The 17,334-nt window shown below is 43.2% G+C and overlaps 1 protein-coding gene across 9 annotated transcripts in view; it reads right to left on the reverse strand.

The window, feature by feature from the left end:
- Nucleotides 1-17,334, reverse strand: part of SERGEF (secretion regulating guanine nucleotide exchange factor) — a 227,434-nt gene that overhangs the window by 161,231 nt on the left and 48,869 nt on the right. For all 9 annotated transcript variants that reach the window (XR_006736471.1, XR_006736470.1, XR_006736469.1 and 6 more), the window contains one exon: nt 8,891-9,057. Coding sequence is in view for 6 of the 9 variants with exons in the window: in XM_045557628.1 (XP_045413584.1) it covers nt 8,891-9,057 (167 nt within the window). In the remaining 3 variants the exon portion in view is untranslated. The remainder of the gene's footprint in view (nt 1-8,890; nt 9,058-17,334) is intronic.

The following is a 17,334-nucleotide window of genomic DNA, read 5'->3' on the forward strand; positions in this document are numbered from 1 at the left end:
GGTCCAAGCTAGAGGAGCAGTGGTGGAGATGGGGGCAGTTTTAGAGTCCCCTGGGCAACCAGTTCATGCAGAGTGCACTCAGCCTTCACAGACCTAGCACTGCTCTCATCAGACCACTGCAGCCTCCTTTAAACCCTCATTGCCTTCTGTTTGTACTCTAAACCTCTGCATGATTTACTTTTCACCCTGGGACAGCCCAGTTTTCAAGGTCGAACATAACAAAAGACAGCTGGTCAGCTCCAGGGTGACCCTGGGCAAAGCCTGGGGCAGTCATACTTCCACAGAGTATGGTGGTGACATATGAGGTCACTAGGACTTTAAATCAGTGCTGATGAATTTCCTCTGCTGCTGAGAAAAAGCAAGCCAGAAACATCCTTGCTGTCGAAGCTGATGGCTACCTCACTAGGAATTCACACTTTCTGGTGCTTGGAGATTGGCTATGGATTACCAAGCATCTGGGCTCCACTACTTTCAACTGGCTCTGATCCTAAGAAGTGTTTACCACAAGATCTGGGATGGCTATTTGGTTCCTAAGATCTCAAATGATTAAGACAAAAGAGCAGCTCTGACCCATACTTATTACAAAACCTGTACCTGAAGCATAGAGCGGCTCATAGGTCATGAACCACCCCCCAAAAAAATACCCTTTTATACAGCACTTTGCAACTTACAAAATCCTTTATATATCTTATTTGCATTTTTCCATAAGCCTGTGGGCAAGGTAAAGCAGATATTGTTATACCCACTTTGTAGATGAGAAAGCTAAGGTTTGGAAAGGTTTTGAATGACCCACAGTCACATAGAAATTCCAACCCAGGTCTTGCTCCACCTTCAAGACTCCGTCCCTCAGATCTCCAACTCCAGCCAGCACTATGGTTTACCGTAACTGTGACTTAACTCACTGTCCCAGTCCTTACTGAAGTTATTCCTTTCCTTGATGCTTTTCCTCATAAGACACTGATGCAAAGCCTGGAAATGGTCACCAGGTCTTTGTTAGACCCACCTACCACCCAGTGATAGCCAAAGCCAAAGCCAAAGCCCAAGGTCACATCCTGATCAGAACTGTCCAGAGAGGAAGCTTTTGGTGCACAGGGCTAGCAATGAGAAGTATGAGGGGTCTGAGAACCAGGTTCAATTCCCTGTTATACCATATGCTGTATGACTTTGAGCAAGTGAGAGATTTCTCATTGAACTTCAGTTTCCCCACCCCTAGAATGAGGAGAGCAACCTCTGCCTACCCACCATTCAGGGGTGAGGGCCAAAAATGGTGGCTCGCATGCTTTTATCACCACACTTCTACTGATTAGTTTGTACCAAGCCTGGCCCTAATTATACAAAGATAAATAAGACAGTGCCTGCCCTCAAGGAACTTGAAGTTTGATTCAGAGATGGACATAGAAATAATCACTGCATTACTAATAAATACTACATTGTAGCATTGGGCAGCAACTTGGTCTTTATTTATGAATTCTTAGTGCCTGTGCATGGCCCACAGTAGAACACAGTCACCAATTGTGGAATAAATAAATAAAACTAATGTATAACCCGATAAGAAAAGACACACACAGTTCAATGAAAGCATTCTCTTCTCCACCTCAAAACTTCTATCTTCACAGATCTCTTTTTCTTCCTACTGGATAAAAGAAAGAAAAAGTCTCCTTCTTGTCAGAACTAACCCCTTCACAATGACCTCAATCCTAGCTCTCATCTCCTTGGGGGCTTCGATCCAACTCCTCCTTCTCCCTCTTGCAACTTTACTCATAAGTTTTCTTTCTCTCTCGCTCTCTCTAATCCTTTCTTTCAGCCTTCTCATGTACTCTCGTTTCTCCGTGCTTATAAAACGAACTGGAACCACGCTCTCCAGCAGGGGACTGAGCGTGTGCACATCCTCTGTGACTGTGACTCTCCTGAGAGGGCCGCTCACACCCACATCTGTATTTCTCCTCACCCTTCCCTCCCTGTGCTCCTGCTTTAGCCCCACCTTTCCACTGAAGCTGCTCTCACAAGTGTCACCACAGCCTCCCAGTCACCAAATCTGGTGGTCTTTTCTCTCTCCCCACCTCCCTGACCTTCTTGCTGAAATTCCCTTATCTTCTGTGACACTGCAGTTCCTGGCTCCCTTCCCCTCTCTCTCATCAATACTCAGTCTCTACGTGGCTGCTCTTTCTCTGCTTTCCTCTTCAATGCGAGTTCTTGCCAAGATTCCCCTGTTACTTTACATTAGCTCCCTTGAGCACTAATTTAACGTCAAGGCTTCCAATTCAGGAAGCCTTTCCAGTCACCACCCCCACCCCAGCCCTGCAGAATCCAGCAAAACCACAGGGACTGGAAATGCAAGAAAGAAAAGGACACCAAGGACATGGGAAGGGACAGGATCAACATATTTTCATTGCCGGACTCTCTCAGAGCCTTTGTCACATTCTGCTTGTCCTGCAGTGAACTTAGCCCTGCTATTAACTCATAAACTCCTAAGATGGAAACTGTTCCACTCATCTCTGCTTCCCCTACCCTGATCTTGTGCTCGGACAGACAGGCAGAGCTGAGCATCTATTGGATTAAAGAAGAAAAGCCAAAGGTGAATATGCCTGCAAGCGCTTGGTAAGCTGCAAGTGCTAAAGGACTTGCATCATCGATAGTCTTTGTTAGAAATTCCAGGGCTGTTCTGAGCACAACATAGGGTCGGAGCCTATCTGTGCTGGCTCTGCAGGGCATTTGATGACCAAATGCCTCCAAACACGGAAACGCCTCTTCCTGAGCTGGCCTGGGATTGAGAAGTACAGGCTGCAGGGAGGCAGAGAAGAAGAGGTGAAGAGGGGCACATACCTCCAAAACCATTTCTTCCATTCATTTTTTATGTATTCAGTCTGTAAACATCCACTAAGCACCTATGAGGTTCCAGGGACTATTCTAGACACTGGGAACACAGCTTTGAAAAAGACAGACAAGGCTCTTGCTCTCCTGGATCTTACTGGATTTTAGTGAGAAGAAAGAGATGATACATATAAATAAGAAAACAGCAGGTGGTAGTAAGTTCTTCCTAAATCATACCTTTTGCCATCTCTCTCCAACATGACAGCCCTGGTTGGTGGCTCTTTCCTTCTTCTGAGTATTCACATGGACAAATCTAGTCCACTGCTTTGAGATTTGTTTTGTGTTATTTCTTCCCCTGCTATGTCAGCAGCTACAGCACAGATGTGCTAGATTTTCCAATCTCCAACAAAACGGTCTTTGGGTGAACATCGCTACCCATTTTAAGCACTGCTATCCCATTTTGGGAGGCCTCTAAAATGCTGGCCCCCACTGCAATGGAAAGGTCTGGGCTGCCTGGGCCCAAGGTCTCAGACACTCATGCTCCTCTAGGAACAGCAATGATGCTGTGGGTTACTTACCAGAGAGCCACTTGGGAAGGCTTTTTCAGGTTGTGTTCGATTCTGCCAGAGCCCTCCGGACTCAGCTGATTGCTGGTGGTAGATTTCTGTGTTATTTAGGGCACCGAAGTCCCACAGTCTTGACACAAACTTAAAATTAGAAATGCATTAAATATAGGAAAGAAGGAAGGTCATTCAGGAACGGCAGCCTTCCGAGGGAGCTGCAGGACAAAGACGCCCTGGAAACTTCCAGGTTCATTAATGGGTTTTACACAAGCATTCAAGTGGTATTTCTCCTTCAGAAATAACACTGTGGAAAGCGTAGGGGACTGGCTCAAACCTCAGCTAACACAGCCGAGTGAGTGACTCTGCAAACTAAAAATAGCTTCTTTCCCACTCATTCTGACAGATTGCACTTAGACCCTGTGCACAGGTTGATCCTCTAACAGTTTTAGTCCTGCAGCAAAATGAGGGCTGATGGCATCTGGGCTTGATAATTACCCAATCTCTGCTCACCTCTTGTTTATTTCCACGTTTCCTGTTCCTGCTCCAATGGCTCTGTGTGTGCACACACGTGCACGTGTATACTGAGCTCCCTGGCTGGGATTTGGTACTCCCGAATCAAACGTGGGCAGAATTTAAACCAGGAACATGACTCAGGACTACGGTTGCAGACTGAGCCTCCAGAAACACTGGGAATCAAGCTATTTGCCTTGGATCTTCTCCTAATTCCTAGCTAGCCTCTCTGGGCCTCAGTTTCCTCAACCGTAAAATGGGAATAACCATTCCTATTCTAGCCTATTTCACAGCATCACTCTAGGACCAAATGAGATAACATACATGAAAGTTATTTTCCTTCTGACAGTGACAGGACAGGCTACACAGGCAGCCATATAGCAAAACTAGGCTAAGCCACTAGAAATGGGTGGCCATCCTGATTGCATCAGGAGTTAAAAGCCGATCTAGACTCATGGTTTAAGTCCATGTTGTCCCCTCTGCCTGGAATGTCCTCCTATAAAACCTTTGCTAAACTCCTACACATTTTTAAGAACCCAGTTCAGACAACACTTATTTTTTGTTAGTATCTTTAGAATTAATCATTCCCTCTTTACTGCTCCCTTGGCCTTTTGTATATACCTCTAATAGCACTTTTTACTCTGCACAGTAGAGATTTACTTATGTACCTGGAAGTTCTTTGAGGGCAAAGGACATGTATTTTTTATCTTTGTATCTGCCTCCCCACCCACCACCACTGTGTGGCCAACACTGGCACATGGCAGATGTCAACCAATGTTTACAGTGTTGACCAAGGAATGGGCAAGAGTTTAAAGTCAAGAAGGAGGTAAACATCAGAGAGATCCATGAAAGCAGAGAAGGTGGGACAGCACACACAAAGAGCCAGTGTAGGGGGCAGGCAAGGAATCCAATAGGGCAGTGTCACCAAGGTCTGTCCCAGGCAATAAGGGGACAGCCACAAGGATAAGAGTCAAAGATGAACTGTAAGTTCTGGGAAGACCAGATAGGGATCTAGTCCTGGAAACACTAGGGAGTGAACATGGAGCAGGGCACCCTATTGAGGTCCAGGGACTAAGGAGCAGGGGTATCATACTAAGTCCCACAACTAAGCTGGAACAGGAGGGCTTAGGGACAAGGAACAAGGGCAAAGAATAGAACCAGGGAAAAGAATCAGAGCAAGGCTGAAACGGTACTGAAGAAGGCTGGAACTTCTAGATTAGGTCTGCAAAAGTTGAATTAGCAGCTAGAGATTAGTGACCTGGGCTATGAAACTGAGGGACTCTAGAGGCAAGAGTCATTACAAGTAGTGATCATTTCCATGAAATAAGAATTAGAGATGAAAGGGACTCTTAGATCTGTAAGAAATAGTAGGAATTATCTAGTCTAACATCCCCAACCTACACATGGGGAAACTAAGAACCCAAGAGGAAAAGGGACTTGCCCAAGCTCTCCCAGGGCAGAAGCAAAGCCAGAACCCAGTTCTTCTAGAGCTCAATCTAGTCCTTGTCCCCTCAATGGCTATTTACCTTCAGTCAAGCAAGTCTCCTGAGGGTTCCACTAACACATCAGGTGCCCAACTCCAGCTGGTTCAAAATCTTGGGGAGCCTCCAACGTACCCACTAAGTGAGCACAAGCACTCTGTCCAACTGTGAAATGCAAGTTTCCATCTTTGGGTGGAGTGTAGAGCCAACGTTCCACAGAAAATGTGCAGGTAGCAGCCCCACCCAGGGTTTGGAGAGCAAAGAGCTGCTGGGGTATATGTTTACCATCATGGACTAAACAAACCCCTTCTTGCACATCCTGCCCTGACGTGTGCATGGAGGGATTAATCCCAACCACTGTGCTACCCCTGGAATTTTCCAGGAATGACTAGAGAGGCCCAGTATCAAGGTAAAGCTGAATGAAATGGAGTTTTCACCACTATAACAACATTAAAGGAAGGCCAGCCAGGTCTAAAATTTCAAATAAAGTCTTTCTTAGGCTAGAAAGCAGACACAGCTCAGAAAAAAAGAATTGAGACTCTCAGGAAATTAGAGACCCTGACTCCCAGATTTCAAGACCTTTCATCCAGGAAAGAGTACATATGAAGAGGGTGTGAGGAAATAACCCTCAATTTTACTTCATCTATACAGAAAGTACGTGAGTTTCTTCAAGTACTTCAAGTCCCAGGCTCACTGTTTACCTACCATACAATCGGGGGCCAGGGGAGTACCCATTCTGAGCCTTACTCTCCTTATTCATGAAGCAGTGATGGCAACGCCTGCATGCAGGTTTATAATGAAGATGAAACACTAATATCTGTAAAGCATGTAGCACATTGTCTGGCCCACAGTAAGGACTAAGTAACTCTGTGCTTATTTGCTTTCTTTTGTTCACAGAAGAGGATGGTTATACTACCGTCCAGCTCTGTCTACCCATATTTTCCCTCTCCTGCTTGACTGTCCTTCTGGACCCTTCTTTGCAGATATCCTATCAAGGCCCCAGTTCAGACAGCTCATTCCTCCCCCTGTTTATCCCTTGGACATTAAAGGCAATTAATAGAAATTAAAGGCAATTGGTCAGCTGTGTGCCACACTCAGGTCCTTGAAGGTCAGGAATTGTCAGCTTAGTGCAAAGCTGTTCCTGCCTCCCCAGATGTCCCTGCACCTCCCTGGACAAGTCCATGATCAGCGTAGAACCTGGTTTAGAATGGCTCTTGTCTTTTCCAAGGTGAATCCACTCCTAGAAGCTTATAGCTGCTCCCAACCTGGCTCTCTCTGAGCTTCAGGCGACTACATGCCTGGCAGGCCAGACCTGGACATCAACAGCTGACAATAATTCCCAGACCCAGTTAACCAATGGGTAACAGCCTGGAGTCTGAACTTGCAGTGAGACCAGAGAGTATACAGTCCAGCACCCCAGACCCTGGAGCAGAGAGGGAGGGGAGCACTAAAATGAGGCTGCGAAGGGGCTCAGGCTCAAACCCACTCCTCATATTGCCCTGGTAATAAGCTACATAAAATTCACACCAATGTCAGGCTCTTTCTTAGGCTATGTTTGCACTGGCCATGTCAGGTGCTGCACGCTGTGGCTACCACAGGGAATTAAAAGACTTCAAAGGAGAGGAAGAGTAAGGAACCAACAGTTTCTGAGTGCCTATTGCATGCCAAGAACTTTGCATGCTACCCTCACCAATACCTTATGTATTACATAATAATATGCTATATAATAATATATAATTATTATATAATAATACAATATCTTAGGTATTATTATCCTCATCTTGCCAATAGAACCAGAGACTTGGAAAAACATATGAGGCCTCTGTGCCTCTGCTACTATGCTACCGGACCACAAAGTCTTAAATGATCTGGGAATGACAAAGAAAAGCTGAAGAGTCTAAAGCATTATGGACCAGGCTCTCAGCACCTTAACTCACTAAGCTAGTGAGTTAATATTAGCTTAGTTAACACTAGTTTAAATACCGCATTCCCTCAATCAATGCTGGCAGAGTCAAATTCTGCCAAACAGAATCTAGAGAAACATAGCAAAAGTCATAAAAATGCTCATGAACTCTGCCCCTATAATTTCATCCCCAAGATCATATCTTAAGGAAACAGTTCAACAGAGATTCACTGCAGAGTTCACCAAAAAAAGAGGAAATGATCTAAACGTCTGACTTCCAAAGAATGGTTTGAAAAATCCCAGAACCTTCTAATCATGTAATATTATACTGTATAGCCATTTTAAATGAGCATTTTAAACATCGAGAGGAAATAAGGCAAACCATTTGTGATAAAATACATCGAGACTGAAAACAAAACATCATAAATGTTGTCACTATGACTTTGTAGATGTACATGTATAAATGCAAGAAGGAATGTAGTTTGTGTTAGGGTGGCAAGATTATGGATGGTTTTATTATTATTGCCATGTGCAAATTGTCTTTGTAGTGTTGTGGAATACCTTTTCAATCAAAGAGAAAGAGAGAGAAAAAAAGACAGACTTAACCCCGCACTAACGATGGGCCCAGGAGGACCAGGGCTGGGATGTGAAGCAGAAATTGAGAACCGTCCTACATACCCGGAAGGAGGAGGCCAGGAAGGCCTCCGGGGAAGGGAAGCCCTCTAGGTATGGAGAGCATTGTAATTAGTCTGATGCTAATTACAGAAGTCTCACTAGATTATTAATTTTTTGACAGACTCTGAATGAAGACTGAATTCCTTCATAAAGCCAACTTGGGTTCAGAGGCACATTTCCTGCGTGGCCATCCTCATTCTTCTCAAAAACCTAGCCTTTTTTTTTTTTAAGGATAGCAGTAAAGTAAAATTTAGTAACAGAAACACATACCCTGGAGAAATTAAGACTCCTGCCTTAAATGTAGAAATTCAAGCCATTTCAGAAAACCAAAGGGGCTTGAAAAAGCAACTGAATTACAATGTTTTCTACACTGGGAAATATAAACAGAAGTGTAAAATATTCAGCTCACCATTAAAGGCCCCCTTGCTCAGGTTCCAACGCATCTTTCTGATATTACCTCATAATTGCCCCTGCAGACATCCCATGCTCCAGCCAAACTGAACCACCAACAGTCCCCCAGAAGAGTTACTTCACTTTCCTACCCCCATGATTCTGTTCAAGTTGTTGCACCCACCTAAAAGTTCTCTTCTCTTTTACAACTTCTTGTTCAAGTCTGACCCATGCTCCAAGGCACAGCTCAAAGCCACATCATTCTCAAAATCTAAACTAATCCCTGCATCCTGAATTCATTTCTTATTCTTCACAGTGGACCCAGAGTACTTTGAACCTGCCTAAAGGAGTTACACACAGTCTGCCTTACTAGGTAGTTACCTGGGTAACTGACTTTTCTACCATATTAAACCATGAGCACCTTAGGGGCAAGGACCCCTTCCAGATTCCTACATGCAACCTGTCATAATGCCTGGCACACAGTAGGCCCTCAATAAATGCTTCACTGAAAGACAAAAAGACGAGATACATTGCATTTATGAGAAGCCACTACCTACCTCAGTTGCTCCCGTTAAGCAATGCAGAGATGAAGGTATGCTGTTCTGTGGTCTTGAGCAGGGGAGGGATGAATTCTGCTTTTCTAGTTTCCAGCCTTCATGAGACTTCAGCTTCCTCCCTAGTTGACCATAGTCTGCTCGGCCCCAGGTAAACACCTTGCCAGTTTCTAAAAACAAACATTATTTGAATTAAGGCTACATTACACAGCTGTGCTCTCATGGGTAGGCAATGAATTACAAGAGAAAGTATAAACATTTATTTTAGCACAAACTACTACACCAGGAGCCTTCCTATCTTCCTATAAAGAAAGCATGTGTATTCACATTTTTACAATGTGAAAACTGAGGTTCAGAGAGGTTAAATGACTTGCCCAAGATCAAACCAGTTGTGAGTACCAGAGCCGGATTCAAACAGAGGTTGATTCTAAAGCCTATGCTCTTGCATTTAAATAGATATAGACCTCGATATGACAACAGATAAATTGCAACCATGTTTTATGGCCCAACCATTCCCTTCTTGCCCCACACCCTCCTTGTGCATTGCCCAAATGCCTGTTTTCAGAATCTCCTCTCCCTCACCTGATCCAGGTGAGGGTCCTTTAGGCCACCTTGCAGTTCCCCATGCCACAATCTCATAAGGCCTTACTCTTAGCCCAGTTAATGGCCAGTTTCATGTGCTTTCAGAATCTATGCTCTTACCCAAAGGAGCAATTCTAACAGTCCCAAGGCAAGTGTCTATGTGTGCTAGAGGGAAGGGAGTGAGAGAAGAAAAAAAAAGACAAAACCATTTGGAAACAGAAAAGCATTCAGTCCCCCAGAGGTACCACATGGGAAGCTGGCCAGTGCTAAAGATGATAGAAGAAAATAAAGTTTGGGGCCAGGCGTGGTGGCTCACGCCTGTAATCCTAGCACTCTGGGAGGCCGAGGCGGGTATATCGTTTGAGCTCAGGAGTTCGAGACCAGCCTGAGCAAGAGCAAGACCCTGTCTCATTTTAAAAAAAAAAAAAGAAAGAAAATAAAATTTGGAAAAGGAGAAACAGCCTTTCTTCTTCCGGATAAGAGAAAACTCGCCAAACTCATTCAATTGTACCAAGTGCCACATTTGTTATTTCAACAGAAATGCAAAATCCAATGAGGCATAGATTATTAACAGATTTTCCGCAATAAATATGCATAACCATGTGCGCTGTATAAATTCTTTATACATGTTTATTTTAACAAAGAAAAACTTTGCTTAAGAGACAAAACACCAAGTAATGCATATTAAATTCTAGATAAATCTACTACATACTCTGTGTTTGGTATCAAAGCTTCATCTGGCCCCACATTTAACATATGGTTTATAGTGCCAGCTAAAAAACAACCATAGATAGATTCATGGGGGAAATGTCAAAATATCACAGGGATACAAGGCTCTGCAGGGATACAGTTCTCAGGATGAACCTGCTAGCAGACACTAAGTAGATACCAAGGAGTTCACAGGAATCTGACTTCTGGGCTTCCTCAAAGAGGGAACAAAGTCTGTGAAGCCCACAGGGTACCTGGTATATTATGAGAGCTTGGAGTGGGTCCATTCAGATGTGCTATTTCATGGATCTGCATGTGCTGTTCCTTTTGCTGTTGATGTCCTTTCCTTACCTGGTAAACTATGGCTCAACCTTTAGAGTCCAGCTCATATAATACTAGTTCTATGACAACTTTCTTGACTCCCCAGCTCTCTCCAGAAAGGTGAAACTCACCCTCCTGTGAGCCACCTTTATTATTAATATAATATACATCAACTACTCTGTTGCCATTTAACAGGTGAGAAAATTAAGGTTCGGAGAAGTGACCTTCCCAGGGTCACACAGCTCAGCCACATCTCTTTCTATTAGCCCATGGTAACACTCTGCATTGGTTATTGACATTGGTCACTGCATAATCACTCAACACTCTTCCTTCACTTCTGCAGGATTAGACTCTAAAAAGCCCATGTACCCAGGACCCATGAAACCCATGAAGCATCCAAAACTGGCAAACTGTCCTACCTGAGCTGTCCAGGATTTATAACCAGACAGCCTGAGCAAGAGATTCCCCAGAAACCAGAGGATAAGACTATTGCTGCTTAAATGACCCTAGCATTCCTCTGCTAGGAAAAACTAGGAAGTTGTTATCTGCAAGATGACAGAAAGAATTGTGTTATCACAAATCACAAAATGAATCCTTTCTTTCACATCAAGTAAAACATCTTAGAACTTTCTCTGTTATTGATTATTGATGTCCAAGACAGGCAAGACTGCCAGAATATGGTGCCACCATTATTCCATCTCCAATAGCAATTCAACCATTCCACTTACATAGCACTTTTCACCTTCAAAGCACTTTACAAAGATTAACTAATTAATCCTCATACTCCCTGGGGAGGCCATAGACATTCCAGTAGAGACAAGTCCAGAAACCAGGCCAACTAGATGTTCAGCCTTCAGCCTCAAGCCTAAGTTTGATGCACTCTCTGAACCTGTTTCTCCTCAAAATAAACTCTGCATCAGAAGGCTCACAGAGGGCAGAAGAGACTCTTTTATTTTTGCTTTTCTTTTAAACAGACATTAATTGACCACCTCCCAGATATCGGGCACATTCATAGACACCATCTCAATTAATCCTTACAATAACGCTGTAACATACAGATTATTAAACTTATTTTACAGATGAGGTTAAATGACTTGGTTGAGTTCCAATAACCAGCTAGTGGTGGAATCACTGTGCCTTCGGAGTCTAAGTCCTGTGGTATCTCCAATGACTGCACAGCTGCTGTCGCAAACTGACGAAACCTGGCTGATAAAACAGTCATTTTACAATGTTTGAGGAGGGGAAAAATCCAGATTAAACGGATATGCTCTGTGTACCATCCAGCTTTCCTCACTAGAGTGAGCTTCCTCCCAAGAGGCTGTGCAGAACTCAGGACTAGAAATGGTGAAATAAGGCATTAAACACATGGATTATGATTTTATGTCACCTGGAGTAAGATAATGAATCCACATACAAAAAGTGTTCATTAATGCACTGTGGATAAATGTCTGCTCCAAGCTGATGCGTGCTGTCAAATCGAAGGAGATTCAGATCACAAATTTAACAAATGAATCTTTTCCTTAGAGTAAAGGATTATATATTACTGTGATAAAAACAATAGATATATTAATGTCATCCAAAAAGTATAGGTATGTGTCTCCAGGTAAATGATAAATGAGAGAAATGACAAAATAGCTCAAAATAAAGTCAGGAAGTGAAATATAATTTAAAGGCACGTCCATGTAAGAATTAACGCAGAATAACTTCAGAGCAAGAAGTGTACACTGCAAAAGGTCCGGACGCGACACAGAAAACGACAGGGGCCAAACGAGAAGTATTGAGAAAGAACACTTACGGGGCTTGGAACTAGAATTGTCCTGGCAGGCTTATGGAACAAGTGGCATTTAAGGTGAACTTCTGGTTAAGAAAAGAAAATGGGAGAATGAGGGAGGATATTGTAGGAGCAGAGAGAGGGGATGAGCAATGACACGGAAATCGAAAGGCAGGAGAGTGAGTGAATGAGGTTCACATAGGAGGGAGCCTGGGCAGGGAATCGGGGCTGCCAGGCTGGGGCCAGCCACAGGGAAATGCCAGGCTTGGGGTCCCCAAACTTGGTTGCTTGCAGTCCTCTATCAGTAAAATATTTTTTAACATACCATTAATATATGTACATTCATTTCCTAAAATATGTGCTTGTATTTTACACATTCATAAATTGTAAATATGTACCCTCACTCAAAAACATGTAATATATTAATAAAACATACTCAAAAAATAGAAAATGTATAAGAACGGGATAAAAACATATAAAAAAAGTTATAAGATTCTCTTCTACACCCTGGCAATTCATCTTGCATGCTCACTTTAGCGACTACTGCTAACTAGACCATAGGGAGACTGCAGACTTCTGAGCAGGTGCAGAGCCTGATGAAAGGAATGTTTGGGGACGGTATATCTGGCAAGGATTGTAGGAGACCAGAAATAATAATAGTCATAGCTAACACCTCTACAGCACCTACTATGTGCCAAGCACTATTCCAAGCATTCTCTATACAGTATTTTGTTTATCCCCCCAACAACCTCGTGAGATTGTTATTCTTACCATCCCCATTTTGCCAACAGGGAACAAGGTAATTGCCCAAGCCACAGAGGTAGCAAATGAATAGGGACGAGACAAAGGAAACCACTATAATAACACAAGCCTAAGATGCATCAGGCCTAAACTACGATTGGAGTCGAAGGAAAACAAAAATGAATGAATGAATTTTCAAGGCTTAGCACCCCATTAGATGTGAGAAAAAGGGAAAGGGAGGAAATAAACACCACTCTGAGATTTCAGGATTTCAAGGTTAGTCAGAAGGTGGTGGCGTCATTAAAAGAAACAGATGAAGGGGTGGAGATGCTAGATGAGGGGTCCTGTCAATGGGAATCATGAAATGTTATTTTATTACCAAATTATTTAACTCTCCTGGGGTCTTTTGCAAGCATGTTATCAAATAGTCAAATACAAATAAAAGAAGAGGAAGCAAGGAGAAAGACTACTAGGTACAAAGCCCAGGGAAATACTCTGAAGGCTGAGTGGGTGGATGGTGGATACTCAAGAGGCCAACTTCCTTTGCCATCCGTCAAGGGCTGCAGATGCTGCAGCCATAGCCATATGCACAATGAGAAGCGGATCTGGCAAAATCTGAGCTCTTCAGGGAAGAAAATTTTCTACCCTGTTCCAGGAAGCCCTGCAGGTTATAGGAAAGTAGATTAGAGGAACATCCATATTTTCTTAACAGAATCTGTCCAAAAAAGGAACAAAATGTCATGAAGATAGCAAAAGGGAGTTACCAAACGAAGGATGTTATAAAAAGAAAACCAATGGGTCAGACACAGAAAAAGCCACACAACTTCTTCAGTTCCTCCCAAAATATTCCAGGATGCTATGAAGCCTTCTAGAATATATGCACATGAGGGGAAGAAGGTCACTCTCTACCTATGCATTTGTTATATTTATAATTCACCTGTTTACAAACACCAGCTACTCTCCCGGTTATTCATTCTAAGTCCTTAGAAGGTAAGAACCTGACTTCTGTAACTTATCCTTCATTCTGCCATGTGGACAGACCCTTTATAAAAATGCATTTGATGATAATAACCAAGGACTGATCAAATACAGAACTAACTGCCCAAGAATCACCCAGCATCATCTTCCTATACAAGAAGCAGGAAAGAGGGAAGGAGAGAACTTGGATTACAGGTGCTGGAAGCTGTCACACCAAGCTGCTTTCTGTCACCACGCTGCTTTTCCACAAGGACTCTACACTGGTTCCTCTGTCCCCATTTACCTAGGCAACGCCTACCCACTCTTCTGCTCTGCTGACTCCACAACCCAGATCAGACTCCTCTGTGCAACAATCTCAGAGAACCATGTTCCTCACCTTGGGAACACTTACCTCAGTTTATAAATGTATACGCACTTGGGGAACTGTTTGATTAATGTTCTGTCTCCTCCTCCATAGAGCCAGCTCTATGGTAGCAGGGACTCACTGTTTTTGCTCATCCCTGGATCTTAGAATAATGCCCAGCACAAAGCAGATACTCAATAAATATTTGCTGCTTGAATGAACAAACAGATCTAATCATCTCTCTACCTATCAACCCACCTACCTACTTCTCACTCACCACTACAGAACGTTATTTGCTGGCTCCACAATCTTGAGCAAATTACTCAACCTCTCTAAGTCTCATCTGCAGCGCTGTTGCAAGGATACTTCTGCATAAAGCACATGGCACATACTAGTGTATATCAGCCACTATTATAATTACTATTATTCTCCCAAACTAAACAATACAGCCTTCTTAAGGAGTTCCATAGTTCCACCCACGGTTTCTACCAATTTGTCAAATCTTCTCAGTCAATTCCCACCTCCCAATGTTTTAGGGTCAATGCCTCTAATGATAATCAAAAAAGAGAAAGAGCATTAAAGGCTATATCACGGAATTTTGGATTTTTTTTAAAGATTCAAACATAGTGGCTGGCACATCAGAGGCCCCTAGTGAAACAAATCAATTAAAACTAAGAAAAAAGTGTTCAATGCACACTATCTTGGTGATGGGCACACTTATAACTTTGACTCAAATGGCACAAAAACAATTCATGTAACCAAAACGTTTGTACCCCATAATACTCTGAAATAAAAAAACAAAAAAAACAAAAAACAACTAAGAAAAAAGAAGAGAGTGGAAGGAAGCAACAGAGAAGACAGATGAAACAAGGTAAGCCAAAGAAGAGAGGAAGCTTTAGCCCAAGACTCTAATTCTGGCTTCTCTTCTAGTTACCTGGCATACAATTTTATTGGCACTTTTGTAATATTTAGTCTGACCAGTATTACAAAATAAAACATCTACTGTAATATCAAAGACCATTAATATAGTTAATAATCTAAATAAAAATTGAGACTTAACTGCACATGTTGTTATTTTTTAGTAAAATTTCCAAAGTTTCCTAAATTGTATCATTAATAACATCACATGATCAAAGGCTTGGAATTTTTAAAAAGTTAGTACAGGAATAAAATTTCCCAACATGGGCTGCCCAACTAAAAAGGGGAGAAGAAACCAGCAAAGACAGTGAACAAAAGTAGAGTGGCCAGGGAGAATTTGTTTATTGAGAGCTGACTCTGTAAAACTCTGTTTTAGGTACTGTCATTAAGTTATTAATATATAATTTTATCAGCCCTGAATGATTAGTATGAATCCCATTTTATAGATTAAGAAACAGATCACAGAGGTTAAATGACCTGCCCAAGATCACACAGCTAGGAAGTGGTAAAGCTGCAATAATAATAATAATAACAATAGCTAATATTTTGAGGGCACTTATTTCACGCTAAACTCTTTACAAAGATTATCCCATTTAATCCACATAAACACCTATGAGTAGACATTATAATCCCCAAATTACAGATGAGAATATTAATGCTTAGGGAGAGGTTAAGTCTTAGGCTTGGCACTAGCAGCCCTCAGTGGCAGAACTAGGATGGGACCCAGCAGCCTGGCACCAAAGTCAGTGCCCTCAGTCATTGTCCTGCAGAGAATGCACAGGTCTGTCTGACCTCAGCTCCACTTTTCACTTAGTCACACTGCCTCTTCAGAAATGAACATTCCCAAGGACTTCTGGAGGTTGTTCAGAGTCACAGAGACATATGCGTGGGCTAGAGGCACAAAGAGAACCCTGTTAAGTGACAGAGCAAGCTTCACCCTTGGCCGATATGGCAAAGATCAGAGTCCCAAAACATGCAGGCACTCCCCATGGCGGCTCCATTCTCACCACTGGCTTTACTAGCTACCCAACAGGGGCACCAGTGATAGAAGTTAAGACAGACTGCACCCCGAGGAGCACTGGACTGGCTGCAGGACTATGCAACATGCAGGGTCGGGGCTTCCCGGACAAAAGCAAGGAGGAATCAGGGAGTTTTTTCTCCCAAACTGGTCAATGGCATCTCAGGAAGCCCCAGTCCTAGTTTGTTTAGCAGATCCCTCATCTCCCCCAAAGCCTCTATGTCCTCTCAATGCTGGATGAGATGACTGCTGCCTCTTTGTCAAGAGCATACTCCACTTCCTCCCTCCCGGGCCTCAGTGCCGTGCTCTGCCCAGCCTGCAATGCTGGCCAGCCTGCTTGCCCCATCCATGGGATCCCACTCGCCCTGCAGGGCCTACCTCAAATGCCACTGCCTCCCTAAAGCACCTTCTTATCCCCAAGTCAGAATAGGACATTTCTTCCTTTAGGAGCCACTGGTACGGTGCTTGTTGTCTCTACAACTATTCTATTCCATCCCTCCAAATATACTATTCTTTGATTGCATGTCTTATATTGCCCACTAAACGGGAAAGAACAAGTGATCCTTTCTTATTCTCTACAGTCTCCACAGCACCTGCTATAGGGCCTGACCCAGAGCAGGTGCTCAGTGTTTGCTGAAAGAAAAACAGTAATAGGCATCACTCTTACCATGGACCAAGGACATCAGAGACCACCCAATCTAACTCTCCAAAGATAAAACAAAACTGAGGGAAATAAATAACTTTTACAAGTCACACAACCTGCCTAGAAACACAGCCAGGCCTTCACAATATTCAACAGATAGTTACTGAGCACTTGTTGCCTGCCAGGTACTGTCCTGGGCACTAGGAGCTACTGCACTGAACAAAGCAGACAAAACCCCCTTCCCTCAGGAAGCTCACATTCTGATGGGGGCAAGACGGGCAATTAACAAATAAACACATAACACATATCCCGTGGCAGATGACTTTAATTGCTATAGAGAAACAGAAAGTAGGGGAAGGGGACAGGCACAGCTGGGGAGGGAGCTGGAGGTCCAGAACTGGTGCCCAACTCCTGACTTCCCTCC

The sequence above is a fragment of the Lemur catta genome, chromosome 7 (genome assembly GCF_020740605.2).
Source record: "Lemur catta isolate mLemCat1 chromosome 7, mLemCat1.pri, whole genome shotgun sequence".
Taxonomy (NCBI): Eukaryota; Metazoa; Chordata; class Mammalia; order Primates; family Lemuridae; genus Lemur; species Lemur catta.